This window comes from Bos indicus x Bos taurus, chromosome 7 (assembly GCF_003369695.1).
Source record: "Bos indicus x Bos taurus breed Angus x Brahman F1 hybrid chromosome 7, Bos_hybrid_MaternalHap_v2.0, whole genome shotgun sequence".
In the NCBI taxonomy this organism is placed as follows: domain Eukaryota; kingdom Metazoa; phylum Chordata; class Mammalia; order Artiodactyla; family Bovidae; genus Bos; species Bos indicus x Bos taurus.
In genome coordinates, this window is record NC_040082.1 from 71881693 (window position 1) to 71909680 (window position 27988).

The 27988-nt window shown below is 38.4% G+C and overlaps 1 protein-coding gene across 8 annotated transcripts in view; it reads right to left on the reverse strand.

Annotated features, from left to right (window-relative positions):
* NSD1 (nuclear receptor binding SET domain protein 1) overlaps positions 1 to 27988 on the reverse strand; it is a 153453-nt gene that overhangs the window by 55708 nt on the left and 69757 nt on the right. For all 8 annotated transcript variants that reach the window (XM_027546876.1, XM_027546874.1, XM_027546878.1 and 5 more), the window contains 5 exons: positions 23817 to 23989; positions 18976 to 21544; positions 6515 to 6639; positions 3776 to 4046; positions 2609 to 2718 (listed from right to left, as the gene is read on the reverse strand). In XM_027546876.1, the coding sequence (XP_027402677.1) occupies positions 2609 to 2718; positions 3776 to 4046; positions 6515 to 6639; positions 18976 to 21544; positions 23817 to 23989 (3248 nt within the window). The remainder of the gene's footprint in view (positions 1 to 2608; positions 2719 to 3775; positions 4047 to 6514; positions 6640 to 18975; positions 21545 to 23816; positions 23990 to 27988) is intronic.

Genomic DNA, 27988 nt, shown 5'->3' on the forward strand with positions numbered 1-27988 from the left:
TCTGCAACAAGAGAAGCCATCACAAGAGGCCTGCACACCACAACCAGAGAAAGCCCACCTGCAGCAATGACGACCCAGCGCAACCAAAACTTTAAGAACAAGCAAAACTAACCTATGGTAACAGAAGTTAGAAAGTTTTGCCTCTCGAAGAGACGAGAATGGATAATTAATGAAAGGGGGCACAAGAGAACTTCTGGGGGTAGTGGATTTATATAGCATACTTAGTTTGGCTGGTACTTACATGGTATATTCAACTGTCTATCAACTGACATCAAACAATTAAGATCTGTGCATTTTATTGGTGTAAATTAAATCTCAAGAGTTCTGGGACACATTCGCTTATTAAAATTAAGTGTATTAACTATATCAGCATCCAAGGTGGAACAGTGGAAAAAGGTTCCACCAGGAAATGCAGAAGAACACTGGTTTGATCCTTGGGTCAGGAAGATCCCCTGGAGTAGAAAATGGCAACCCACTCCAGTATTCTTGCCTGGGAAATCCAATGAACAGAAGAGCCTGGCAGGCTACAGTCCATAGGATCACAAAGAGAAGGACACAACTGAGCAAGTGAGCACACACACACACACATCAACTAAACCATGTGTTTTCTGCCCCCTGAAGTAGAAGTGAGGACTCTTTTAACCACTGGACAGCCAAGGAAGTTCCAACTAAATCATGCTTTTTATCCTCTTAAATTTCAGATTAGAAACCTACTTTGGACAGAGCAAGGTTACACAGATTAACTTTTTTAAAATACAATTTTAAAGGTCTCCATTTACAGTTATTATACAACAAATTAACACTATTTTTTAAGTAACACAGTCTCAAAACCTCAAAACTGAGGATTCGAATTTCATCTTATTTCTTCAAATCATTAACTTAGGTATGTCAAATATAGCTCCGTGGAGCTTCCCAGATGGCAGCAGTGGTAAAGAACCTGCCTGTCAAGGCAGGAGATGTAAGAGACACAGGTTCAATCCCTGGGTCGGGAAGACCAACCCCCTGGAGAAGGAAATGGTAACCCACTCCAGTATTCCTGCTTGGAGAATCCCATGGACAGAGGAACCTGGTAGGCTGCACTGCACAGGGTCACACAGAGTTGGACATGACTGAAGCAGCTTAGCACAAAATGGGAGGAGGGGATCATTCACTTAACTCGCCTGAATTCTTACTTGCTTTTGATATTTGCAGTGCCACACTTCTAGCAGTAAGACAACAGGCCTCCCATGACTCACCTATTAAATCTATCATCTGACTGCAAAAGTCACTTCCATGCTCAACTAAATCCCAGTTTCCCTGGCCCTTTTCCAACAATCTTGCAAAGTGGCTATGATTTGAATAATACAAGTCAGGAGAGAAAGCACTGCAGGAGATGTTCTCAGCCTTACTAGAGTATAAGGAACAACAAGAGGTAGTGAGTTGGAGACATATTGTCACTGAAGGTTGCACAAACTGCAGAGAAAATGCAGAGGGCAGGAGATGAACCTAAGAAAAACTGAAAAGTCCATGTCACATAAGATTGCTTTGAGAAGAAAAACTAAAGTACATAAAATGACTTTTTAAAATAATATATTAATAAAAATACAAATAAACTTTACATTTACTGGTGGGTGACTAACAAAAACAAGGGGACTTAATATAGGATTAAAGATTAGAAGTTTGCCAGGGCTAAGAAAAGAATTCCAGAAACTCAATTTATTTATGACTTGATTACAATCTTACATTTTTTCTTTAAGGAAAAAGAATTTCTAAAAACAGGAAATCTGGCGGTTTCCCTGGTGGTCCAGTGGTTAAGAATCTCCTTGCAGTGCAGGGGATGCAAATTCGATTTCTGGTCAGAGAACTAAGATCCTACATGCCACAGAGCAATGGACACCATAAGCACTGAGCCCAAGTGCAAACACTAGAGTGTCTGTCCACCATAATGAAAGATCCTGTGTGCCATAACTATTGTAAGACCAAATGCAACCAAATAAATATATATATATATTTAAAAACAGGAAATCTGTGCATCCTACAACTGAAACTTTAACATATACTTTTTCCTCAAATACAAAAAGAACAGGATATATCCTAAGAAATCAATATCCAGTTATCATCCATTATAGAATTAGAAAATAATTTTCTATTTCTAACTACTATAGAATTATGCCTTCTTGGCTAATGGGAACCAAGTTCACAAAACTGAAGATGAAATGTTTCTGCCTGGAATATAGTTGAACAGGGTCTTCTCTGAGGTATTACACAGACAGTGAATGCAATGGCATTAACTTACAGTGGCTTGTAGAGACAGAAGTGAAGTAGAAATCAGGTAAGAGGTTTTGAGCCCAGAAGAGAGATTACAACAAATGCAAACTTTACTCAATTGTAAAGGCTTTTTTCATTTTCACTTGAAAAGAAAATCTAAAACCAACAGGTACATATGTCCATGCAAATGCAAAATGGTCTTTTAATGTAGAATCACTCAGATCAACCATATATATTCTGACATTCTAGAATTTCTATGTACATGTGCATTGATGTTATAGGTATTACTAAAAGATTTGTTTTTAAAATCCCCTATTTCCTGGATGCAACCCTATTTTAGAATTGACTAAAATTAACATACCTTTTTAGTAAGGCCAAGATCCCCTTTCTTGGGCATAAATCCAGGGTCTAAATCATTGGATTCAAGAAGTTTCTTAGTTGGTTTTCTCTGACGCTTACTTTCATAATTTCCTGAAATGCATGTATCTTTTCATTAGATGATTTAGAAACTGGGCACAAGCTGATTTCTTAAAAAACCTATATATCATGCAAAAATTAGTCATCCTATTTTTTTGTTTTTCTCATGATATTCTGGGAAGAGACAGGGTAAAAATTTATTTATTCTAAAATACTAGTTAATGTAAAACAAAATAAGAAAATAGTTCTGAATATAGACACAAACTAATGTGAGGCTGTTCTTATGTCAATGTGTGTGTATATACACAAATGAACTAAGGGAGAAATCGAAAGGGCAGAACTGCCTTTAGAGTAATCAACTGGTGGTTTAAAAAAAAAAAAAAAAGAGAAGTGAATTCAACAGAGCCAGAATTCTGGGCATAAATGGACCAAAAGTAGAACTTTTGTTCTGTTCCTAAATAAGTAGAGACACTTATTTACTATATAGGACTGCTCTTAAGAATTATATAAAACAGCCAAATAACAGTTTGGCGCATAATGGGGAATGAACTGCTGACCATCTTTATTATTCTTTTTGATTCTGTCTTGTTTGATTCTGCACAACTGGACACCTTTCTAAAGAATAACATCACAAGCAATTCTTGGGAATTTAAGAAAGTTACATGCAGAATTTTCCTTGGCTGACTACAATACTCAATAGTCAGTATTAAAAAATATATAAAATTAAAAACACCTTCCCAAGTAACACAAAGATTGGTAAAATCAGTATCTGAAGTATAATTTTTATGTGTTTACTCAACGAGTATGCAGTGCTCTTCCCCAGAATCCTAGTCTGAGTGCTGATTCACACTGTGGTTGATCAACAATTATGAAGAGCAGTAACAGTATAAGGTGCCTAGTTTTTTTGTTTTAAATATGTCTTCCTGACAGTACACCACCAATTTATGATCAGTAGCTGTATCCATTAGCCAATACTATTAGAATTTCCCAAGATCAAAATGGATAGTTTGTTGTACACAGATACACTACTGGCTTTCCATCAAAATATACTAAAATCTCCTGCGTCCTCCAAGTATACCCACTTACATACTGAGACCCATCCCCATCTTACCTGGTGGTTTAACTAGCAATTCCTCAGACTCAAGGGCAGGCCGTGGAGAGACTTCCGGAGCCACAGGTACAGATAAGGTCAGCTGTGGCAACTCAGCATGTCCACCTCCAAGTTCTGACTGAGCCAAGGGCCCTTCCAAAAATGGAGCCTCCCTTTCAAGAACTGGAGGCTCTTCTTTGGTTGAAATCAAAGAATTCTCATCCACCTGTTTGTTCTGAGCACTAGATCGACATCGGGCTAAAAGGCTTTCCTCTTCACAGCGGGAACTTACCTAAGAACAAAAGATAAACGGGCAATCCATAGGCCAAAAGTGTTGTGGTTTAAGGGTTAAAAAGAATAATGCACTTATAAAGGAATGAAATCCTGACACATGCTACAAATGGGAGAAACCTGAAGACATAACATTAACTGAGATGAGCAGACACAAAAGGACAAATATTGTATGAGGTGAATTCTGTAAATAGGAAAATTCACAGGACAAAAAAATAGAATGGTGGTTGCCAGGGGTTAAAGGAAGGGGGAAGTGGAAACATTTTAACAGGTACTGAGTTTCAGTTTGGGAACATGAAAAAGTTCCAAAGACAATGATGGCATACTTAATGCCACAGAATTTTACACTTAAAAAATGGTCAGGGACTTCCCCGGTGGCATAGTTGGATAAGAATCTGCCAGTGCAGGAGACACAGGTTCAATCCCAGGTCTGGGAAGATTCCACATGACACAGAGCAACTGAGCCCGCTGACAACACTACTGAGCCTGTGTTTTCGAGGCCGCACACTGCACTACTGAGGCTGGCACGCCTAGAGCCTACGCTGCACGAGACAAGCTACCACCATGAGGAGTCTGTGCACCACAACGAAGTGCACCCACTACGTGCCACAACTAGAGAAAGCCCACGTGCAGCAAAGAAGAGCCAGCACAGCCAAGAACAAAAATAGGCAAAAATTGGGAGGAAAAAAGGTTAAAATGATCAATTTTATGTTATATATATATATTTCACTATAATTTTAAAGGGTAAAAACGTCATTGACAGATACAACAAAAACGACAAAATGATCTCAGGGACGACAGAATGATCTTGGTTCGTTTCCAAAGCACATCATACAACATCACAGAGACTGAGAAACACTAAAGCTATAAAAATTCATTAAGGCCATAGTGATGATCTAAAAAAAGACAAAAAAGATTCCCTAAACTGAAAGTGTTAGTTTCTCTGCCGTGTCCGACTCTTTGAGACCCCATGGACTGTAGCCCGCCAGGCTCCTGTCCATGTAATTCTCCTGGCAAAGATACTGGAGTGGGTTGGCCATTTCCTTCTCCAAAAGATTCCCTAATGTGTCATCAATAAAAGCAGCTAATAATAAACTTCTAACGTTGAACTGATACATTAATGGGAAAGAAACATACCCATTTCTATACTATAAAATGAGATTGCCAGATAATATAAGCAGAAGAAATAATAAAATCTGAAAGTCTTCAATTTTATAACCTCAAATGAAATTATTGATATAGACAAGGAATTATAATTGATTTAAAAAATCAGGGAAATAGCTGATGGGAAACAGGATATTCTGTTGGAGTCAAATTAATTATACATGTAGTGTTGCTTGATCAAAAGAGGTGAAGCATAACTCAAACCACAGACATCAGTTAATCACCATTTTGAGCTAGTGGAGGTTAAATACTTTCCAATGTCATGCAACAGCTATGATGTAATCTAGCCAAAATGTTTAACTTGAATCTATCAAAATATTAGTTAAAACCACCACTTAACAGGGAACCTAGAAGCAAAATGAGAAGGCAGATACTCTTAATATGTCACTCTCATCACTTACATAGGGTCATGAAAGCGGGGACTGTCCCGGATTTAAAGTGATTTAAGAAATACAACAGTAAGATATAAAGTGTAGCCCTGGACTGGATCTTGTTTCAGATAAATTAAATGTAAAGGTTAGGAAATAACTGGAGAAATCTGAATAAGGATTTGTCATTAGATTTTTAGAGGTGCATATTACCTAGGGAAACAGAGTCAAAATATCTCTTCTGCTGCTACTGCTGCTAAGTCACTTCAGTCGTGTCCGACTCTGTGTGACCCCATAGACGGCAGCCCACCAGGCTCCCCCGTCCCTGGGATTCTCTAGGCAAGAACACTGGAGTGGGTTGCCATTTCCTTCTCCAATGCATGAAAGTGAAAAGAAAAAGTGAAGTCACTCAGTCGTGTCCGACTCTTCGTGACCCCATGGACTGCAGCCTACCAGGTTCCTCTGTCCATGGGATTTTCCAGGCAAGAGTACTGGAGTGGGGTGCCATTGCCTTCTCTGCAAAATATCTCCTATTTACTTTAAAATATTTTGAGTTTCAAGCAATTCAAGTGAAAAATAAAGCAAATAGATACTGTAACATTTGTTGACAGAATCAGGATCAAGCTATTATTTTTATATTATTTGTATTATTTTTTACTAAATATTTTATCACAGTAATACTTCTAAATCATTAAAATCATTTCAAAAGCAAAAGGGGAAAATATACATACACACACTATATACACATAGTATGTAGAATCATTTATACCTTTTCTGTATATGCTAAATACTATACCAGAAACTGGAAATAAAAAACTACAAAACAAGATTCCAGTTAACGAAACTATTGTCCCGTTAAGATGAAACATGATATTGAAGGCAAAATTGCAGTATCCTAAAAGGACTGATAAAACATTGTTGAAATGTTGGAATATACCTTGTGCACCTGTTCCTGTGTCTTCTTTTGTTTTTTCTTAGGAGCAAATATCTGATCATATTCTTCTGTATATTCCAGAAGCCACTTGCTTGGCTTCCTAAGGCGTTTCTTCTCTGATCGCACAGCTAAAACAAGAGGCACAAGTTCAGTATTAAACAAAAAGTTAGAGAGAAACCCAATGTTTTCATTATAACCATCTCTGCATTCCCAAAGGAAGAGAAATAGGAAATTCACAAAAAACACCATGATTTAAGCTCCAGGAGGGTAAAAATGATTTGCTATGGTTTATCTTATGCAAAAATTGGGAGGAAGGAAGACCTTTGTTGCTCTATCCACAAACAGCCCTCCTAATCTCAAGCAAATTAAACTGAAACTAGTCCTATAGCAGCTTCCCTGGTGACTCAGATGGTAAAGAATCCACCTGCAATTCGGGAGACCTGGGTTTCATCCCTGGGTCAGGAAGACCCCCTGGAGGAGGGCATGCCCACCCACTCCAGCATGCTTGCCTGGAGAATCCCAGGGACAGAGGAGCCTGCCAGGCCGCAGTCCATGGGGTCGCAGAGAGTCAGACATGACTGAGCAACTAGGCACAGCAGAGCACACAGCGTCCTACAGCAACAGAGCTAATAATACAATACAGATTCTAAATCAGGCAAGTTCACAAAGAACACCACGTAGCATCTCTCTTAAGGGGGTTCCCAGGTAGTTCAACAGTAAAGAATCTGCCTGCCAAAGCAAGAGACATGGGTTTGATCCCTGGGTTGGGAAGATCCCCTAGAGAAGGAAGTGGCAACCCACTCCAGTGTTCTTGCCTGGGAAATCCCATGGACAGAGGAGCCTGGTGAGCTATAGTCCATAGAGCTGCAGAAGAATCACACAACTTAGTGACTAAACAACAACTTCTCGCTGGATTATGCAGAATATTTGATGAATATCCAGATAGAATATTTACCCAATCAGTACTACAACATGAATTTCAAAAGCATTTCACACGTACTTTCTATCACAGTTGTGATGAGTTTCACTTTAGAAACATCAAAAAAATAGTTATCCATATACCATTAAATGTATGCCAATATAACATTTTAAAATGTATGGCATGTACCCCAACAGAAAAGATAAGATATAGAATTCTGGGTACCTGCTTTAAAAAAATAGCTCTTGCCATGTTTTATAACCAAAATATCAAAGTACCATACCATTTCTCTTTGAATTAACAGTGAAACAAGTATCTATTATAATTTCCCTATAAAACTTTATCCTAGTCTTAATATACTTCACACGTTGTAATCACTTTATTTTTCGTACTGCAGAGGATGAGACAGTTAGACAGCATCACTGACTCAATGGACAGGAATTTGCACAAATTTGGGGAGATTGTTAAGGACAGCAAAGCCTGGCATGCTGCAGTCCATGGGGTGGCAAAGGGTCAGACAAGACTTAGCGACTGAACAACAACAAGAATCATTTTACTATACCATAAACTCTTTGGGAGCAGAGGCTAATGCCTACAGAATGCTGGATACAATCTACTCAAGGGGCCAGGAGTACTTCATATTACGGTGACTTCAGAGAATGTTATTCCTGCCTCATTTTAATGTGGCAATATGGGTGTTCTCTTAATAAAAGGAACACAAAAGAAAAGGTCACAGGCTTAGCAAGCACTGGGGTAAACTAGGGTACAGCACCCAGGGCAGTCAGCATGGGGGCCCAAGACACTGGGCACAACAAAAAGAGGGCAAGCGTTGGAAAGCAGGGAACAGGTAAGCAGAGCCATCCATATCTGCGGCCCGGGTGCCCAGGTGCTAGGTGCACAGAATATAGGGTTCTCAAGACATAGAAAGTTATAAAGTAGGGGTGTTTTAGGCATGGGGCACCCTGAATGTGGGATTTTCCTGGCAGGTGCAGAGAAAGATGAGGTGCCCAGCATGCACAGGACATGGGGCACGCTTGTTGTGGGAGTCCCCGAGTGCAAGGTAGGATGTTCAAAGTGAGGAACACGCTGGAAATGAGAAATATGACATCAGGGACATGGGTAATCCTGGGTACACTGCCAAAATGAGTAAGATATTGCTACATGCCACAATATTAGTAATCCACAGAAACATTATATTAAATGAAAAAACAAAGACAAAAAGATCATGCATTGTATAATTCCATTAATATAAAATGTCCAGAAAGAGCAAATCTATAGAGATAAGAGAGTAGACAAGTGGTTGCCTGGGACTAGGAATAGGAACAGGGGCTAACTATGATGTATCTTACAGAAATGCTGCTGCTACTGCTGCTACTGCTAAGTCACTTCAGTCGTGTCCGACTCTGTGTGACCCCATAGACGGCAGCCCACCAGGCTCTCCTGTCCCTGGGATTCTCTAGGCAAGAACACTGGAGTGGGTTGCCATTTCCTTCTCCAATGCATGAAAGTGAAAAGTGAAAGTGAAGTCGCTCAGTCGTATCTGACTCTTAGCGACCCCATGGACTGCAGCCTACCAGGCTCCTCCGTCCATTGGATTTTCCAGGCAAGAGTACCGGAGTGGGATGCCATTGCCTTCTCCACAGAAATGCTATAAATATTCAAAAACTGATTTATAGGGATATTTGTACAACTCAGTAAATTTACTAAAAAACAGTTGCTTGCACACTTAAAAAGTGTGTGACTTTTGTAGAACGTAAACTTTACCCTGAGTAAGTTTAGATCTTTTCTTCAAAACACTGGTATTTTCCAAGAAACTAGAATACTAACAGCAACATCAATCCACCAATACAGATTTTTAAATCCTCTACTTCTCTGGTTCTGGGATCTCAGAGGAAAAAGAATTTAAAGGGGGCGGGGGAGGCAAAAATATAAACAACTGTTCATAATAATGGCAAGTTACTCAGCCCAAATCACCTGTTGAAAGTAAATACAAATACTGCGTAAATATGTTTAAAAATCTATCTTAAACAAAGTAAAAACTGACTAAACTGTAAAGAATTATAAACCAAAATCCAATGGAAAGTAATAGCCCACGGAAATAAGGAAAGCACTGAAACTGATTTTGTCCTGAGGACTTCTTGGCAACCCCGTTGGGAGGCAGGAGTTTAAAGGAGACTAAACTTGGGCCCCAAAAGACTCTATCCTCAGAGTTACAGTGAAACAGAAGTAAACTGTATCCCAATCCCCAGGAGACCACAAGGAAAGGTGCTTCAGCACCAAGTAGAAGGGGAGCAGGAGAGAGGACAAGTCCTTGAGAAATTGTGACTGATCCTCCTGTCGGTTTACAGTCTGATGGACAGGAAAATTCAAGCCCCCATAAGAAAGTTAATAGGTCATATTAAACGAAATAAACAGGAATAATCATCTCAGTAAGCACACAAAAAAAATCTGAAAGACAAACTAGCTATAGAAGGGAATTTTCTCAGTATGAAAGGCTGTGTATCAAAATCCCAGTAAATAAATATCATAGTTAAATGCTGAAATCCCAGAAGCTTTCCTCCCTAACATCAGGAGTAACACAAGAATGTCTGTTCACTCTACTTGTCCTCAACAATGCACTGAAGGATTAAGCTAGGGCAACTAGGCAAGACAAAGAAACAAAATGTACCCAGATTAGAAAGGATGAAACAAAACAATCTCTTTTGGCTGAAGACATTGCAACCCCATGGACTATAGCCTGCCAGGCTCCTCTGTCCATGAAATTCTCTAGGCAAGAATACTGGAGTGGGTTGCCATTTCCTTCTCCAGGGGATCCTCCTGACCTGGGGATCGAACCCGGGTCTCCTGCATTGCAGGCACATGCTTTACCATGCGAGTTACTAGGGAACCACAGGAAATCCTAAGGAATTCAGAATAAAATGATTAGAGCTTTTAAAAAAAGTTCAGCAAGGTTGCAACACATAAGATCAATATATAAAAGTCAACTGTGGGAACTCAAACTGGAGCTCTGTAACAACCTAGAGGGGTGGGATGGGGAGGAAAGTGGGAGAGAGCTTCAAAAAGGGAGGGTACATATGTACACCTATGTCTGATTCATGTTGATGTTTGGCAGAAACCAACAATTCTGTAAAGCAACTATCCTTCAATTAAAAAAATAAGTAAAAAAAATTTTTTAAGTCAACTATATTGTACTTGTACAATACTTGTACAATACTCATACTAGCAATGAGAAATCCAAGAATGAAACTAAGAAAATAATCTTATTTATAATAGCACCAAAAAAGGATATAAATATTAAGGGATAAAATGAACAGAAGAAGTGCAAGAGTTGTACACTGAAAACTACAAAATATTGTTGAAAGAAATCAAAGATGACCTAAATTAATGAAATGCCATCTCTTGTTCATAGGTTGGAAAACCTAACATTGTTACAATGCCAACACTGCTCAAACTGACCTATGATTCAGCACAACCTCTATCAAAATCCCAGCTGGCTTTTTGGTAGAAATGATAGGAAGCTCCTAAAATAAATACAGAAATGTAAAAATCCAGAAGAATCAAAATAGTCTTGAAAAGGGATAAAGTTGGAAGACTTGCACTTTCTGACTTCAGAACTACAATAATTAATTACTAAAAGATTAAGAATTTGTGGTACTGGCATATAGTTAGACATATATATTAATAAAAAAGAATTGAGAGTCCAGAAATAAACCATCACATTTATGGTCAAAAGATTTTCAAAGAGGGTGCCAGGACCATTCAATGGGGAAAGAATACCCTTCTCCACAAATTGTGCTGAGACAACTGGATTAAGCAATGGTTACTTAGCTATGACACCAAAAGCACAATGAACCAAAGAAAAAATAGGCAAATCAGACTTTGTCAAAATTAAGAATGTCTTTGCTTCAAAATATATGATTAAGAATATAAATGGTGACCCATAAAATATGAGAAAATATGTGCAAATCATACCTAATAGTGGACTTATATATAGACCATGTAAAGAATTCTTACAATTTAATAATAGAGACAAACAGCCCAATAAACATTTTAACTGATCAAAAAACATATAAAAAAAGATGTTCAATATTGTCAGTCGTCAGGGAAATGCAAATCAAAACCACAGTAATGAGATAGCACTTGACACCAACCAGGACAGCTTTGTTAAATAGGTGCATATGTAGAGGTAGACACCTTTGCAAAACATTCTGGCAGTTCCTCAAAACTTGTACGGCAGGAAGGCAGAATCAGTTAGGAAGTTACAGTACCCCAGGGCAAGTACAAACCCATGAAAAACAGCACTGAAATGGATTAAAAGAGCCAATCCACTTTACCTGAGACTGCCACTCCGAAAGCAAGCACAATTGAGCTCCCCCTTAAAGCTGAATGTTGGAGGTGTCCAACATTGAAGTTTTTGCGTTTCTGTCTAATCTGACTGGGAACCCAACAGAAGTCACATAGTTTGGACTCTTGGAGGCACTACAAATAAGGGAGAGAGGGAACAACATGTTGTGGAACCAGAGGGGCTATAGTGACATAGACAGGGGCCAGATTGGTAAGACTGGGAGAAAGTACTAAAATCCTGGCTTCTCTCTACAAAGGGAGGTAAAAGAGGGAGCATTTGGAAATCTGGGTTTTTAGAAAATTGCCCAAGGGACTAGTACCTGTTTGGCCTGCTTGTGGGAGCTAACAGAGAGCTGGCTTCTTTAGATACCTGGGAGCTGCTGAGAATTAAAGACAGTGAGAAATCTTGTTGCAATAGCAACAACTAACTTGCAGTACTGCAGAAAAACACAAGATGAAGCAAGAGATTGCAAACTCCTGAAAAAGAAATAGACAAACCTCTCTGATTAGGAAACTACACACACAAGCCCACACAAACCCATTCTACAAAAAGGACTCCAGAGGTCCCCAGAATCTCTAGCCAAGATGATTGGTATGCCTTCCCCTATATGAAGCATCTCTGTAAAGACTCAGAAAAGTGGCTGTTTAATCAAATTCAAATGCATGAAAATAGGGGCAGGGGGGTAGGGGGAGGAGGGATTATGAAATATACGAAGAAACAAGGAAACACATCCCAAAGAATCAAAATAGATCTCCAGAAACTAATCATAAAGTAACAGAGATCTATGAATTATCAAAGAACTCAAAACAACTGTATTCAGGAAACTCAGTGATCTACAAGAGAACACCAATATCTAAAAGAAACCATGACAGTCAACAAAAAATAATAACAGTCAACAAAAAATACTAGAATTCTTTAAGACTAAACTACCATTTTATAGAAAAACCTGTAATCACTTTTTAAAATCCAGATGGATATCAAAATTATCTTGGAATTTCTTGAAGAATACAAATGCCCTGGTATTACTTTTTTCTCCAAAGCTCCAGATGTGTTTCTAATGAGCAGTCATGTTTAAAAACAAGTACACTCTATGATGATTTTTACTTTTATCTAGTTTATTTTACTTCTTCTATTTCAAAATCAGTGCTACTATTTCATTCAGCATGTTTTCCAATTTCTCCATCCTTTTTAAAAAAATTTTCTTTCTTAAGTCTTTATAAGCATAATAGAAAAGCTTTTATGTGGGTGTATGCATATATATATATATGTGTATACATATATATATACACAATATGTATAACATGTATTTTGGAAAAAATGAGTTATTGTCTAGCAAAAAATTTTATGACATTCATTCCATTTGTTTGACTTAATCTGAATGCGAGATTTCTAATTTATATTCACTCAAAACTTTGATATAATTTCATGTATTTTGGCATCAAGTATTACACCTAAAAGTCTAGAAAGCTTATCTTCTTAGTGATTTAAAAACATTTTTTGAATGAGGCTTGACATTTCTAATTCAATTCTGAGAACCTAAAGAAATACTATGCTTTGTAAAAACAAACAAAAATAGGAAATTAACATGTACAACATTATTAACTACAGATTTTGTTCAAAATTTCACAAATTTTTATCCTAGTGTCCATTATTTGCTTTCTTTTCATACCTTATTCAAAACTCCACGTTGTATTCAACTACACTGAGCATCTGAAGCTGCATGCAACAAATTCTGGAAAACTCTCTTTGCATTTTTATTTTCTATTTTCTATTTCCTTGCTATGGCTTCTTAAGATACACCCACTGTTTAAAACTGGACAATTAATTTCCAAATACATGGGATTTTTAAAGTATCTTTGAAATAAATTTCTCATTCTGATACTAATTGCTCATTTAAATGCTTACTTCTCTGCAATTGCCCTTTGTGCTTTTTCAGTCTTCTAACTTTACTGAAGCTTTCAATGGCTAGGTTAAAAATCTTTCTTGGTAAATGACACATTACACTTGAAAATATATGGGTTATTTTCAAATATCTTTTGCTACTGATCTCTAACATAATTCCACAGTAATAAGACAACACCCTGATTTCAATATCTTTCAGCTCAGTTCAGTCGCTTTGGACTCTTTGCCACCCCATGGACTGCAGCACATGAGGCTTCCCTGTCTATGATCAACTCCCGGAGCTTGAGCAAACTCATGTTTGAGTAAACTCGTGTCTATCAAGTCGGTGATGTCATCCAGCCATCTCATCCTCTGTTGTCCCCTTCTCCTCCTGTCTCCAATCTTTCCCAGCATCAGGGTCTTTTCCAATGAGTCAGTTCTTAGCATCAGGTGGCCAAAGTATTGGACTTTCAGCTTCAGCATCAGTCTTTCCAATGAATATTCAGGACTCATTTCCTTTAGGATTGACTGGTTGGATCTCCCTGCAGTCCAAGGGACTCTCAAGAGTCTTCTCCAACACCACAGTTCAAAAGCATCAATTCTTCAGCGCTCAGCTTTCTTTATAGTCCAAGTCTCACATCCAACCTAGATAGCATATTCAAAAGCAGAGACATTACTTTGCCAACAAAGGTTCGTCTAGTCAAGGCTATGGTTTTTCCAGTGGTCATGTATGGATGTGAGAGTTGGACTGTGAAGAAGGCTGAGCGCCAAAGAATTGATGCTTTTGAACTGTGGTGTTGGAGAAGACTCTTGAGAGTCCCTTGGACTGCAAGGAGATCCAACCAGTCCATTCTGAAGGAGATCAGCCCTGGGATTTCTTTGGAAGGAATGATGCTAAAGCTGAAACTCCACTACTTTGGCCACCTCATGCGAAGAGTTGACTCATTGGAAGAGATTCTGATGCTGGGAGGGATTGAGGGCAGGAGGAGAAGGGGACGACAGAGGATGAGATGGCTGGATGGCATCACTGACTCGATGGACGTGAGTCTGAGTGAACTCTGGGAGTTGGTGATGGACAGAGAGGCCTGGCGTGCTGTGATTCATGGGGTTGCAAAGAGCTGGACACGACTGAGCGATTGATCTGATCTGATCACATTTGATCTGATCACATCCATACATGACTACTGGAAAAACCAGAGCTTTGACTAGACGGACCTTTGTTGCCAAAGTCATGTCTCTGCTTCTTAATATGCTGTCTAGGTTGGTCACAGCTTTTCTTCCAAGGAGCAAGCGTCTTTTAATTTCATGGCAGCAGTCACCATCTGCAGTGATTTTGGAGTCCAAAAAAATAAAGTCTCTCATTATTTCCATTGTTTCCCAATTTATTTGCCATGAAGTGATGGGACCAGATGCCATGATCTTAGTTTTCTGAATGCTGAGTTTTAAGCCAGTTTTTTCACTCTCTTCTTTCACTTTCATCAAGAGGCTCTTTAGTTCCTCTTCACTTTCTGCCATAAAGGTGGTGTCATCCGCATATATGAGGTTATTAATATTTCTCCCAGCAATCTTGATTCCAGCTTATGTTTCATCCAGCCCGACATTTTGCATGATTTACTCTGCCTAGAAGTTAAATAAGCAGGCTGACAATATACAGCTTTGACATACTCCTCTCCTGATTTGGAACCAGTCTGTTGTTCCATGTCCAGTTCTAACTGTTGCTTCCTGACCTGCACATAGATTTCTCAGGAGGCAGGTAAGGTGGTCTGGTATGCCCATCCCTTGTAGAATTTTCCACAGTTTTTTGTGATCTACACAGTCAAAGGCTTTGGAGTAGTCAGTAAAGCAGAAATAGATGTTTTTCTGGAACTCTCTTGTTTTTTTGATGATCTAACAGATGTTGGCAATTTTATCTCTGGTTTCTCTGCCTTTTCTAAATCGAGCCTGAACATCTGGAAGTTCACGGTTCACATACTGTTGAAGCCTGACTTGTAGAATTTCAAGCATTACTTTGCTAGCATGTGAGATGAGAGCAGATTCAGGATAAAACCCACATCTCTTGCCTCTCCTGCTTTGGCAGGAATATTCTTAACTTGTGAGTCACCTGGGAAGCACCACCATCATCTCAATTGGTGCAGAAAAGACTGAATTCAACACTTTCTCCTAATAGAAAACACTCAACAAACTAGGAACATAAAGAAATAATCTAAAATAAAGGTTATATATGAAAATCCCACAGCTAACATGAGCATCTATAGTGAAAAACTGAAAGATCAGGAAGAGGGCTAGGATGCCCATTCTTGCCAATTTAACACAACACTGGAAGTCCAAGCCAGAGCTATTTGACAAGAATTATAAACAGTTATAAATAAAAGACATTTTATAAATAAAAGACATTCAAATTGGAAAGGAAAAAGTAAAATGATCTCAGTTCATAGATGCCATGATCTTATGTAAAGAAAACCCTGAAGATTCCACAAAAAAAAGCCGTAAGAATAATAATGAATTGAGTAAAGCTGAAAGATAGAAAAATCAACATTTAAAACTCAGTTGTGTTTCTGGGCTTCTCTGGTAGCTCAGTGGTAAAGAATCTGCCTACCAATGCAGGAGACATGGGTTCGATCTGTGATCCACAAAGATTCCACATGCCAAGGAGGAGCTAAGCCCGTGTGCCACAACTACTGAGTCCAGGAGCCACAACTACTGAAGCCTGCTCACCGTAGAGCCTGTGCTCAGCAACAAGAGAAGCCACCGCAATGAGGGCCCTGAACACTGCAACTAGAGAGTACAGCCCCCACTTGCCACAATTAGAGGAAAGCCCTCACTGCAATGAAGACCCAGCACAGTCAAAAATAAACAATTTTTTTAAAAAAACATCAGATTGTGTGTTGATGTTTAGTAGAAACCAACACAATACCGTAAAGTGATTATCCTGCAATTAAAAATAAATGAATTAGGGTACACGTGTCTCTTTCCCTTCTGGTTTCCTCAGTGTGTATGCCCAGCAGTGGGATTGCTGGATCATAAGGCAGTTCTATTTCCAGTTTTTTAAGGAATCTCCACACTGTTCTCCATAGTGGCTGTACTAGTTTGCATTCCCACCAACAGTGTAAGAGGGTTCCCTTTTCTCCACACCCTCTCCAGCATTTATTGCTTGTAGACTTTTGGATCGCAGCCATTCTGACTGGCGTGAAATGGTACCTCATAGTGGTTTTGATTTGCATTTCTCTGATAATGAGTGATGTTGTGCTTAGCCATCTGTATGTCTTCTTTGGAGAAATGTCTATTTAGTTCTTTGGCCCATTTTTTGATTGGGTCATTTATTTTTCTGGAGTTGAGCTGTAGGAGTTGCTTGTATATTTTTGAGATTAGTTGTTTGGGGCTGGTGCACTGGGACAACCCAGAGGGATGGTATGGGGAGGGAGGAGGGAGGAGGGTTCAGGATGGGGAACACATGTATACCTGTGGCGGATTCATTTCGATCTTTGGCAAAACTAATACAATATTGTAAAGTTTAAAAATCAAATCAAATCAAATAAATAAATAAATGAATTATATAAATTAATTTTTAAAAACCAGTTTGTGTTTCTATATAACAACAATTCAAAAAGAAAATTAAGAAAATAATCTCACAATACAATAAAAAAGAATAAAACACTCACAAATAAACTTAAGCAAGGATGTGAAGGAGTTGAGTACTAAACACAAATAAATGAAAAGACAATCTGTTTCATGGATTCAAAGATTTAACATTAACAAAACATCATACTACACAAGTGATCTTCAGATTCAGTACTCTATCAAAATTCCAATGTCATTTTTTGCAGAAATAAAAAAAAGCCATCCTATACTCAAAATACTCTTAACAAAGACTGATCATACATTGTTTTCAAAACATACTACACAACTACAGTAGTCAAAACAAACTTGTTATTACCATAAAGACAAACATACAGATCAACAGAACAGAGAGTACAGAAATAAACCCTTAAACGTATGTCAAATTATCTCTGACAAAGGATTTCCAACACTTTGGACACGTGAAGCAAAGCCAACTCACTGGAAACAGACCCTGATCCTGGGAAAGATTGAAGGCAAAAGGAAAAGGGGGCGACAAAAAGAATAAGATGATTAGGTAGCATTACGAACTCAATGGACATGAATCTGAGCAAACGCCAGGAGCTGGTAGAGGTCAGAAGAGCCTGGCATGCCAGGGTCCATGAGGTTGCAAGAGCTGGACACAATTTAGCTACTGAACAAGACTATACATACAATGGGGAAACGTACAGCATGCTTAATAAATGGTGCTGTACAGTAATGCGCACACAGTTAAGATTGTAGTATATACTTTCAACTTGTTCAGAAGGTAAATTCATGTGTTTTTTACCATAATAAATATAAAGTGCTGATATAAACACAAAGCAAAAAAACCCAAAGTACCACATATTATATGATTCCATTTATATGAAATGTATAGAACAAGCAAATCTACAGACAGGGCTGAGGTGAAGAGAGATTGATAAAGGCTGCAAGATTTCTTTCTAGGGTGATGCAAATGTTCCAAAATTAATCATGTTTATGGATGCACAAGTCTCTGAGTATACTAAAAACCACTGAAGTACCAATTTTCAAAAGGTGAACTTTACGATATGTGAATTATATTTCAATAAAGCTGTTAGAAAACAGAATCTACATGGAGAAATCTTTTAGGGAAAGTCAGTTCAATGCATAATACTTATATTTTGAAAAATGTATGCTGCTTTCCTTCTGCAGCTAAGGTAGGATACCCTGGCATTTCAGATTTTTAAAAATTTATTCTCAAACTTCATTCCAGAAGGGATGCAAGACATCTAAGTTCTTCAAATAAGTACCACGAAACAGTCACATTTTTTCAAAAACATATCCCCTTTGTCTATATAACAGGAGAGCCTTCCTTAAGCTGTAAGAGCTTAACATTCAATAAAATCTATTTGCTTTCTGTAAACTAACAACTAGATTTTAATCTTACACTCAGAACCTCTCAAATACAGCATCCCCAAAAGCTCACAGATTTAAAAAGGTATGAAATGGGGAACAGATCTTGATACTTATTAAAAGCAAAAGAAAAAAGAGCTTCTTGGTAAAACGTAACTTCTGAAAGTATGTGGAAACCTGGTCATCAAAATTCTGACCCTTCTACATAAAGCCCTTTTTTCGCTTCAAGTAATTAACCCTTCCCTCCCAATTTACACTTAGGTCTTCCGTGAAAACAGACCACACTTGGTAGGGTATCATTATCGTCACTTCATCTAGTCCCTTTCTTTCACAGTTAGGAATCCTTACCTGGTTCAGGGAGCTCAGGTTGAGGAGTCAAACTGGGAATTCCTGGCTCCTTTTCCATCTCCTCATTGCTAGCATTGGATTTATCACAAACATTCAACCGCGGCCCAGCTGAATCTAAGTGGTTGGCATGATTTGGATCTGTCAGTGCATCCTCTAGTTTGTTTGTCGAAGCAGGAGGTCTCTGCTCTGGGAACTCATCTTCCTTCTTTACAGGGTCAGCAGAAAGCAAGACCCCAAAGGCACCCTCAGAGTTTTCTTTTTCCTTAAATCTGTTAGTGCGTTTACGAGGTTTAGTGCGCCTTTGGTTTAAACGTTGCCATCGCTTTTTAGGCACTGCTTCATTTATACTACTGGGTTCATCATTCTCACTGTTCATTTCAGAGTCCAGCTCTGGGACTTTCCTGATTTCAAAAGAGGGGCCTTTTTCAGGAATTTTTTCAGGGTCAGACTGGTTGACTTTATTATCAAAACTAACACTGGAAAAATGGGCACCATCTTCACTTGTTAAATGGCCCATTAATTGAAGGGTTGGTTCTTTACCAGGGTCTTCTGCTTCACCTCTGGAGGAGCTGTTCTCTGAACCCCTACTCTCTCTGTCTCCCTGTAGTGCAGCCTCAAGAGTCACAGCTGGAAGCTCATTCAGTTTTCTTCTGCGTTCTGTTTTTAAGGCTTTACGGTTCACTGTGTTCTTTCCCATCTGGGCTGAAAAACCATCTCGAAATTTGGATGGCTTTGATCGACCACAGTTGCGCCTAGTAACGCAGTTTGAACGATTTTTGCCAGAAGCAGGGAGGTCTCTTTTATCAGACCCCAAGCCAGGCAGGGAAGTAGACAGCTCCCCAGACAGTGCAGAGTCACCCCCACCAGGGCCAGGGTGGACTGGATCCTGAGTGCCATCTCCACTTTTTTCTGAACTGTGATTGGAGCCTCCTGAAACCAAGACCTTAGGAGCTGACACAGGACTGCTGGTAGAACAGTCCCCAAGACCAGGACTCCGATAAGAGACCAAGTTCTGAGCTGTCATTATTCGTTGCTCCTTGGTCTTACTATCATGCATATCTTTCAACATCATTAGTAATGTACTGAATTTGTAGTCTGGTTCAATAGGTATGTGATTCTGACCAGAGGCAGAAGAAAAAAGTAATGGTTTCGATGGCTTTGACGTTCCGGAGTCACTGACATCTTCACTTAAGGATCTGTAAGAGAGCTCCTTCAACTCTGACAGAACGTGTTTCACCACTGCTGTTTCTATGTCACTCGAATCCCTGGTTTTCTCATGCATGTTGCTCAGTAGTTTCAGTCCATCCACTTTCCCGCTTTTAGAAATGCTGGCCAAAGGAGAGCCTTTGTTATCAGAAGAGCAGCATTTCAAACTGCAGTCCTCATTTGCAACTGGAGGTTCTGCTACAACTGGGTTTTCTTTATGTTTGCACTTGATACTTCGAATTTTGGGCTGTTTGCTTTTTGAATGTAACAGAGCTTGATTTTTAGCCCCACCTTTTATTATTGAGTTCTCACTGGAAATACTTGATGATGTGTTGAATTTTGGAGAAAATCCATCGTTTCTAAAATCTGGTTGGGGTTTTCGGACAAGAGTTGACACTTTAAGATCAGAGAGATTAATCTGAGACGTCTCAGTTCCAGGCTCTGTTGTCTTGGTACAATTTATTAGGTGGTCCGTGTGTGAGTTAGTAATCAGAGACTTCTGCTTTGCTTTTACCTTAGTGTTTGTGGCAGGATACCTAGAATACTTTACCTTTTCATTTTTCTGCACAGGTAACAAGTTCTCTGATCTATCAAAAGCATCTGTAATTTCAAGGACACTGTTATCAGACTCTGAACTATGATCTACAGGATCCAAATCACTGCTTCCATCATCAGAAGTGGTACAAATACTAATGGAATCACTTCGTTTTTCTTCATCACCTGCTCCAATATAGCAGAGCTGTACTTTCGAACTACACATCAGACCTCGCTGGAATTTCTTCTTCTCCCCAGAACGTTTAGAGATCAAGGCACCCTCAGACAAGCCCAGTAAAGAGTCACAATTTGAAGTCTCAAATTCTTTCTTTGCAGTGTTTTTTGCACAAGAAGAAAACAGGAAACTTCCTGGAGCAGTGCTGGGCCCTGTGAGGCTGTTCGCTATCCGGGAAAGTTCATTCGAGGCCTGCTTATCAGACACATCCCCAGAAATAAAGTTTAAGCCAAGGTTTTCTGGAATCTTTCCCCTCCGTTCTTCCTTATGTGTTTCAAATTGCATATGGCCCTTTTTCACACTAGTCCTTTTTGGATTATCAGAGCTCTTTCTGGCTCGAGACTTAGCACAAGGTTTTTCCTTCTCATCTGCAGAATGTTCAGAGTCAAAAGCCAGAGATTTCAAGCAGCCATTAAGCAACAGGTCATGTTCTGATTCAGGATCATTTGTACAGTCCTCAAATGGCATATCCTCCTCACTGTCCAACTTGATTGAACTGGTGACACACTTTCGGTTCTTCGACCCTTTGGGAATATCATACTGCTCAGCAAGACCAACACTGGCTTCCCATTTACTCAAAATCTTCTGAGGAACCTTAAATGTAAAGAAAAAAAGATGATTACTCATCTAAGAAATAGAAGAGGAAATAGGGAAATGATCACTGAACACCTCTCAAATCAGAAGCTTTTCAAGCCTTATAATATTTCTTTGAGGCTCTTTTATGGGACTGTCAGGCTGTTACCTCCCACAGCCCAGTCAGACCTTAGCTAATGGGGATTCCGCAACACTTCTTCTATCACTAAGATCTATCACTGGAGATCCTGGAAACCCTCCACTCTCCTTACCAGTAAAAGCACAAAAAGTGGACCATAAATTAGACTACTACATTACATTACTAATCAACATTATATTACTAAGTCAAGGAATAACCAGATGACTCCTACTTACTCTGCCAATCATAAAGATTTCCTTCCTGAATTATGAAGGCCAAGCACTTGCTGAGTTGCATAAAAGAGAAAACAAAAGGCTAAAGAAGATGAATGTGGAAAAACTAGAACTAGAAATGAGTTAAGTCAGATCTGCCCTACAAGACCTGAAATTTGAAACTCAGGTTATCACCAGGCCCTTGACTAATCAAGAATTTTCTATACGTTTTATATACAATCTGGATTATAATCAAACAGTGTCCTGGGCTTAATCATGTAGTGCAGAGACACCAATACACCCTGGATAGCTTAACAAGTTATACATGCTCTTGAATCCTCATAGCATAAGGTGGAGAAGGAAATGGCACCCACTCCAGTATTCTTGCCTGGAGAATCCCAGGGATGGGGGAGCCTGGTGGGCTGCCGTCTATGGGGTCGCATAGAGTCGGACACGACTGAAGCGACTTAGCAGCAGCAGCAGCATAGCATAAGGACATCGAAGCTCTGTGAAATATATCTAATTTTCAAGACTCTTATTTCCCTCCCTGGCCTCATACAATAGATGTTAGTCAAGGTTCTAACTATCATTTAGTGTCCACAAATACTTTAATACTTGTGAAAGAGATGTTCTGCTGACCATGTAACAATTCAGGCCACTACACAGGTAGCCTCTTCTTATAAAGCAATATACAGATCATCTGATTTACTTTAGACACAAACACATAGCCATTAATTGTCTAGCTATGGTCATAGTACATCAATTTTCCAGAACCTGAAAGCCCAAGCAAACTCTTTTGAAAGGGGGCTTGTTTAATACACATACTTAAAAGGCTTGACACAAAAACTTTGATATCTCCCCACCACCAACTACCCAAAGTATTAGAAAGGATGCAGTTAGCCTCCTGTATCCTAATAGTAGCACACATTAGTTGTTTCAAAGCATGAATACTGTGACATACAAATTATTTATTGCTAATCCTCACGAGAGTTCAACAAGGTATATATTACTACCTTAGTTTTAGAGACGAAGAAACTCCAGTTGGAAATAGCAGGGACTGCATACTGACTCAAAATTATCCAAATTATGATTTTTATATAATAGTCTAAAAGTAGGAAATACAAATTTAAAAGAAACTATTTCCCCTTTTAGAATGGACTAAAACACAACATCAAGCAAATGAAACAAAAACATCATGTTCTTTATTAAAACAACAAGGTTTGAAACTATAATCTTAAGCATTGATAATCACACACGAAAACCAAAATACAAACAAAACAAGAATGTTCAAAGCCTTATATTTGTCATTTTTAAGAAAAATAATTAATCTAGAGAGGGAGAAGAACATTTCATTTTGATGATCATTTTCTGCTTAAATTAGATAGACCCAAACATGACTGGTCGTGCCATTTTGTACTATCACATGTAAGTGACATGGCAAAAGTAAGCTGAAATCACTTCTCAAAAAAATTGAGTAGAAATATTTGGAAGGTTAGCCCTATCTTATCCCTGCAAAAAAAAAAAAAAAAAGCTTTCTGACAATTTTCTCACCAACTTGTATTTCAAAAATTATATTTCTTCCTTTGGCTGATCCCATAAACCAGGGGTCCCCAACCCCCAGACTGATACTGGTCCATGACCTGTTAGGACCTGGGCCACACAGCAGAAAGTGAGCGACAGGTGAGTCAGCCCCCATGGCTAACATAAACCACCTGAGCTCTGCCTCCCATCGATCAGCGGTGGCATTAGATTCTCGTAGGAGTGAGAACCCTACTGTGAACTGCATGCTCCTTACAAGAGTCATCCCCAAACCATACCCTCCACCTTGGTTTGTGGAAAAATTATGTTCCCTAAGAGTGGTCCCAGAAAGGCTGGGGATTCCTCCCTCTCTAACCCTAAAAACATAATCTGAGACGCTTTAAAAAAAAAAAAAAAAAAATACCTTATGCCTATATCCCTTCTCTTTCTGCTTCCCTCTTCTCCTAAGGACAGGTAGCTCTTCAAATTGATGTCTGCCTTCGAACATAACGATTGCTTTTCCAGCCACCCAGGCTCTCTCAGAAGGATCTCCAAAAGCCTCCACGTAGTACTGTCGATAGGGCCTGCGGTTAGAAACTAGATAAAAACAAAAACCACAATGTCATTACTTAAAAAAGAAAAAAAAAAAAAAGACTACTCATCATCAAGGGAACAGCAACACAGCAGTTGTAAAGAAGCCTCTTGTCACTTAAAAGTAACATAAAAAACAAGCTAAAAACCTATAGAAAAAGAAACTTTAAGGTAGGTCAGATAGAAAGTAAAATTTCAATTTATGTGACAAGAAAATGGTTAAGATGTTAATGAAACAATATAATGTTTTGCTCTGGTGATATGCTATCTATTCCAAACCAGAAGTTTTATACCCTCATTACCAGAAATCACAAAGGGCATATAATAAGTTGCAGTATTGTAAAAATGACAATTACCAAGAACTAACCACTAAACAAACATAAAATATTATGCTAAAATATAAGGAGGAAGACATGTTTCCACATATGATGTGCTAACACTTATGGCACAGCTATTTTGGACAAGCTGCTTTTCATGTATTCTTCACAATCAACTCTAAAAAACAAGTGGTATAACCTCCATTTTACAGACAATAATAAATTCAACAACTTCAGAGAGAACAAATTCAGAATGAAACACTGGATTTGCAGAGAAAGTGGGACTTGATAATTCAAACTACAGAAATTTCTGAAAAATAAAGAAAAGGAAATAAAAAACTAAATAACTATTATTAATAAATAAATAACTTAATAAATAAATTATAAATTAAAAACTGCTGGGGAAAAAAAATCCAGTTATTCTACAGTTTCTTCACTGTCCTAAGTTATATGCATGCAATTATCAAAAATCAATACAAATCTCATCCAGAAAAGATTACAATCTAATTTACATAATATATGTACTTCTATACATTTATTTTCTTATCATTTTTCATATCAGTAAAAAAAAATAAGGTCACAAAAGAAATACAGCCAGGGCTACACAGGTAAAATGATTTGTCTCTATTTAAAAAAAGGAAATTGTTTTATATAAAAATTCACTTTAACTCACACTGAATTACAACCTGGTTAAATTTTGTTTTATTGTACATTTTATAAACAAGTTCTATTAAAAAAAAAAAACACACACTGAACTCTAGTCTCTATCTAGTAAACACTTCAACAGAAACCACCTATAAAGGAAGACTAAATGTACACATACACACACACACACAGATTCTTAAAGTCAATTTGAAAAGTCATTCTCCCAAAAACAAGTAAACTCAATTACTACAAACATTTATGATGTGCCAGCATACAGAGAACTGAAAGCACTTGCTACACAGAGAACACCATACAGAGAGGCAAAACACTCACTGTTACAGACAACGGAAAGAATTCACTGCCTGACAGGTACGAGACACACAGTATAAAGAGAGTAAAACAGCATGCTAACTGATGTAACATGAACACTGTTTTTTTTTAATCTTTGAGTGCATTGCATACACTCAAATTTATCATTTGATGGCATGTATTGGCAATGGCATTTCTTAACATTAAGGTATAATTAGTTTCAGGTATGCAACATAATGATTTGATATTTATATCAATATAAAAATTTTTTTTCTTGTGATAAGAACTTTCAAGATCTACTCTCTTAGCAAATTTCAAATATACAATGCAGTATCAACTACAGTTGCCACGTTGTGTATCCATGTGACTTATTTATTTCTTTTATAACTACTACTTTGACCCCCCTTTCACCCATTTTGCCATTCCTGACCCACCCCACCCTGGGCCTCTGACAGCGAGCAACCTATTCTCACGATCTATGAACTTGGTTTCGTTTTCTGGATTTTGGGTTTTTTAGATTCCACATATAAAGGAGTTCATATGGTATTTATATTTCTCTGACGTACTTCACTTAATACAATGCCTGCCAGGTACTTTCATGCTGTCACAAATAGAAAGGGTGCTTTCTTTGGAATGGGTGAATAATATTAAACTGTGTATACATACCACATTTTCTTTATCTGTTCATCTACTGATGGACACTTAGGTTGTTAATATTCTTTTTTTTTTTTAAGTAAAATCATTAATTGGAGGACAAATGGGACACCTGAGTAGAAAATTTTTAAAGGGAAAGAATTGAGGGAAAAATTCCTATAAGAGGGCCCAGAACGCTCAAAGACATAAATGAACAGAACAAATGAAACAGCTACGAACAATAAGTAGCTCAGAACACTAAATCAAAAAGTTGAAGGAAAGGGAAACTACCTGAAGAGGTTGGATGCCATGTTAAGAGTCTGACCATTATCCCATTAGCACTGATCTGCATTTAAACGGTAGAACTACAGGTTCAGTTCTGTACCTTAGAAAGATAAATCTCCTTGACCAATGAATATTACATTTAAGAGGAAACAAAAAGGAGACACAGGAGACCAGAAATTACCACTGCTGCTGCTGCTAAGTCGCTTCAGTCGTGTCCGACTCTGTGCGACCCCATAGATGGCAGCCTACCAGGCTCCCTCGTCCCTGGGATTCTCCAGGCAAGATCACTGGAGTGGGTTGCCATTTCCTTCTCCAATGCATGAAAGTGAAAGTGAAGATGCTCAGTCGTGTCCAACTCTCAGCGACCCCGTGGACTGCAGCCCCTAGGCTCCTCCGTCCATGGGATTTTCCAGGCAAGAGTACTGGAATGGGTTGCCACACCACTAGTGTATACTCAGGATGACCAGAACATAAACTAAGGTGGCTGCAGTGGGGGAAAACAAAATTCGAAAGATTTGCTTAAGAAAACAAATGAAAAGGACTAGATATTAATAAAAAGTCAGATAGGGAAGATAGCTGAACACCAATGTTCATAGAAGCATTATTCACAATAACCAAAATGAGAAAACAACCCTCATATCCACTGAAGGATGTAAAGATGAACAAAATGAGGCATATATATATATAAATGAAAATCACTGAGCCTCACAAATGAATAACACAACAATGTGGATGAACCTTACAGACATTATGTTAAATAAAATAAGCCAGACACAAATGGACAAACACTGCATGATTCCACTTATATGAAGTACCTAGAATAGTCAAATTCATAAGAAAAAGTAGAATAGTATTTACCAGGGGCTGAAAGTTTTGTTAAATTAGTAGAGTTTTAGTTTAAGAATATGAAGAAGTGCTAGAGATGGACAGTGCAAATAATTTCACAAAAATGTTAATGTACTTAATGCCACTAAACTATAAACTTATAAAATGGATGAAATGATAAAATTCTGTTATATATGTACACTGTTTACTTAAAAAAAAAAAAACAACTCAGGTAACAATTGGTGCTAAGGATGTAGAGAGATGAGAATCAAAGAACTGCTGCTTTCAAACTGTGGTACTGGAAAAGACTCTTGAGAGTCCCTTGAACTGCAGGGACAAGTCAAATCAATCCTAAAGGAAATCAACCCTGAATATACACTGAAAGGACTGATGCTCAAGCTCCAATACCTTGGCCACCTGATGCAAAGAGCTGACTCACTAGAAAAGACCCTGATGCTGGGAAAGATTGAAGGCAGGAGGAGAAGGGGGGACAGAGGATGAGATGGTTGGATGGCATCACAGACTCAATGGACATGAGTTTGAGCTCTGGGAGACAGTGAAGGACAGGGAAGCCTGGCATGCTGCTGCTGTTCATGGGGTCGGAAAGAGTTAGACATGACTTAGCAAATGAACAACAAATAGCAATTTTTATAAAAGCAAACGGGGGTGAGGGGGGGAGGCTCAAGAGGGAGGGGATGTATGTATAGTTAATAGCTGATTCACATTACTGTATAGCAGGAACTAACACGACATTGTAAAGCAATTATCCTCCAAATAAAATTTTTTTAAAAAGATACAAAATATAAAATACAGGAAAAGAAACAATAAAAATTTGGCAAAGCTGAAAGTCAGATGGTGACAAGAGTTAAACCAAATGAATGAGAGGTCAGCCTTGAGAAAAGCTAAGAAGTAATCTGATTTACATTTATCCCTAGATTGCTTTGCAACGGGAACTCCAGAAGTGGAAGCACAGAAAAGCATAAAATATAGA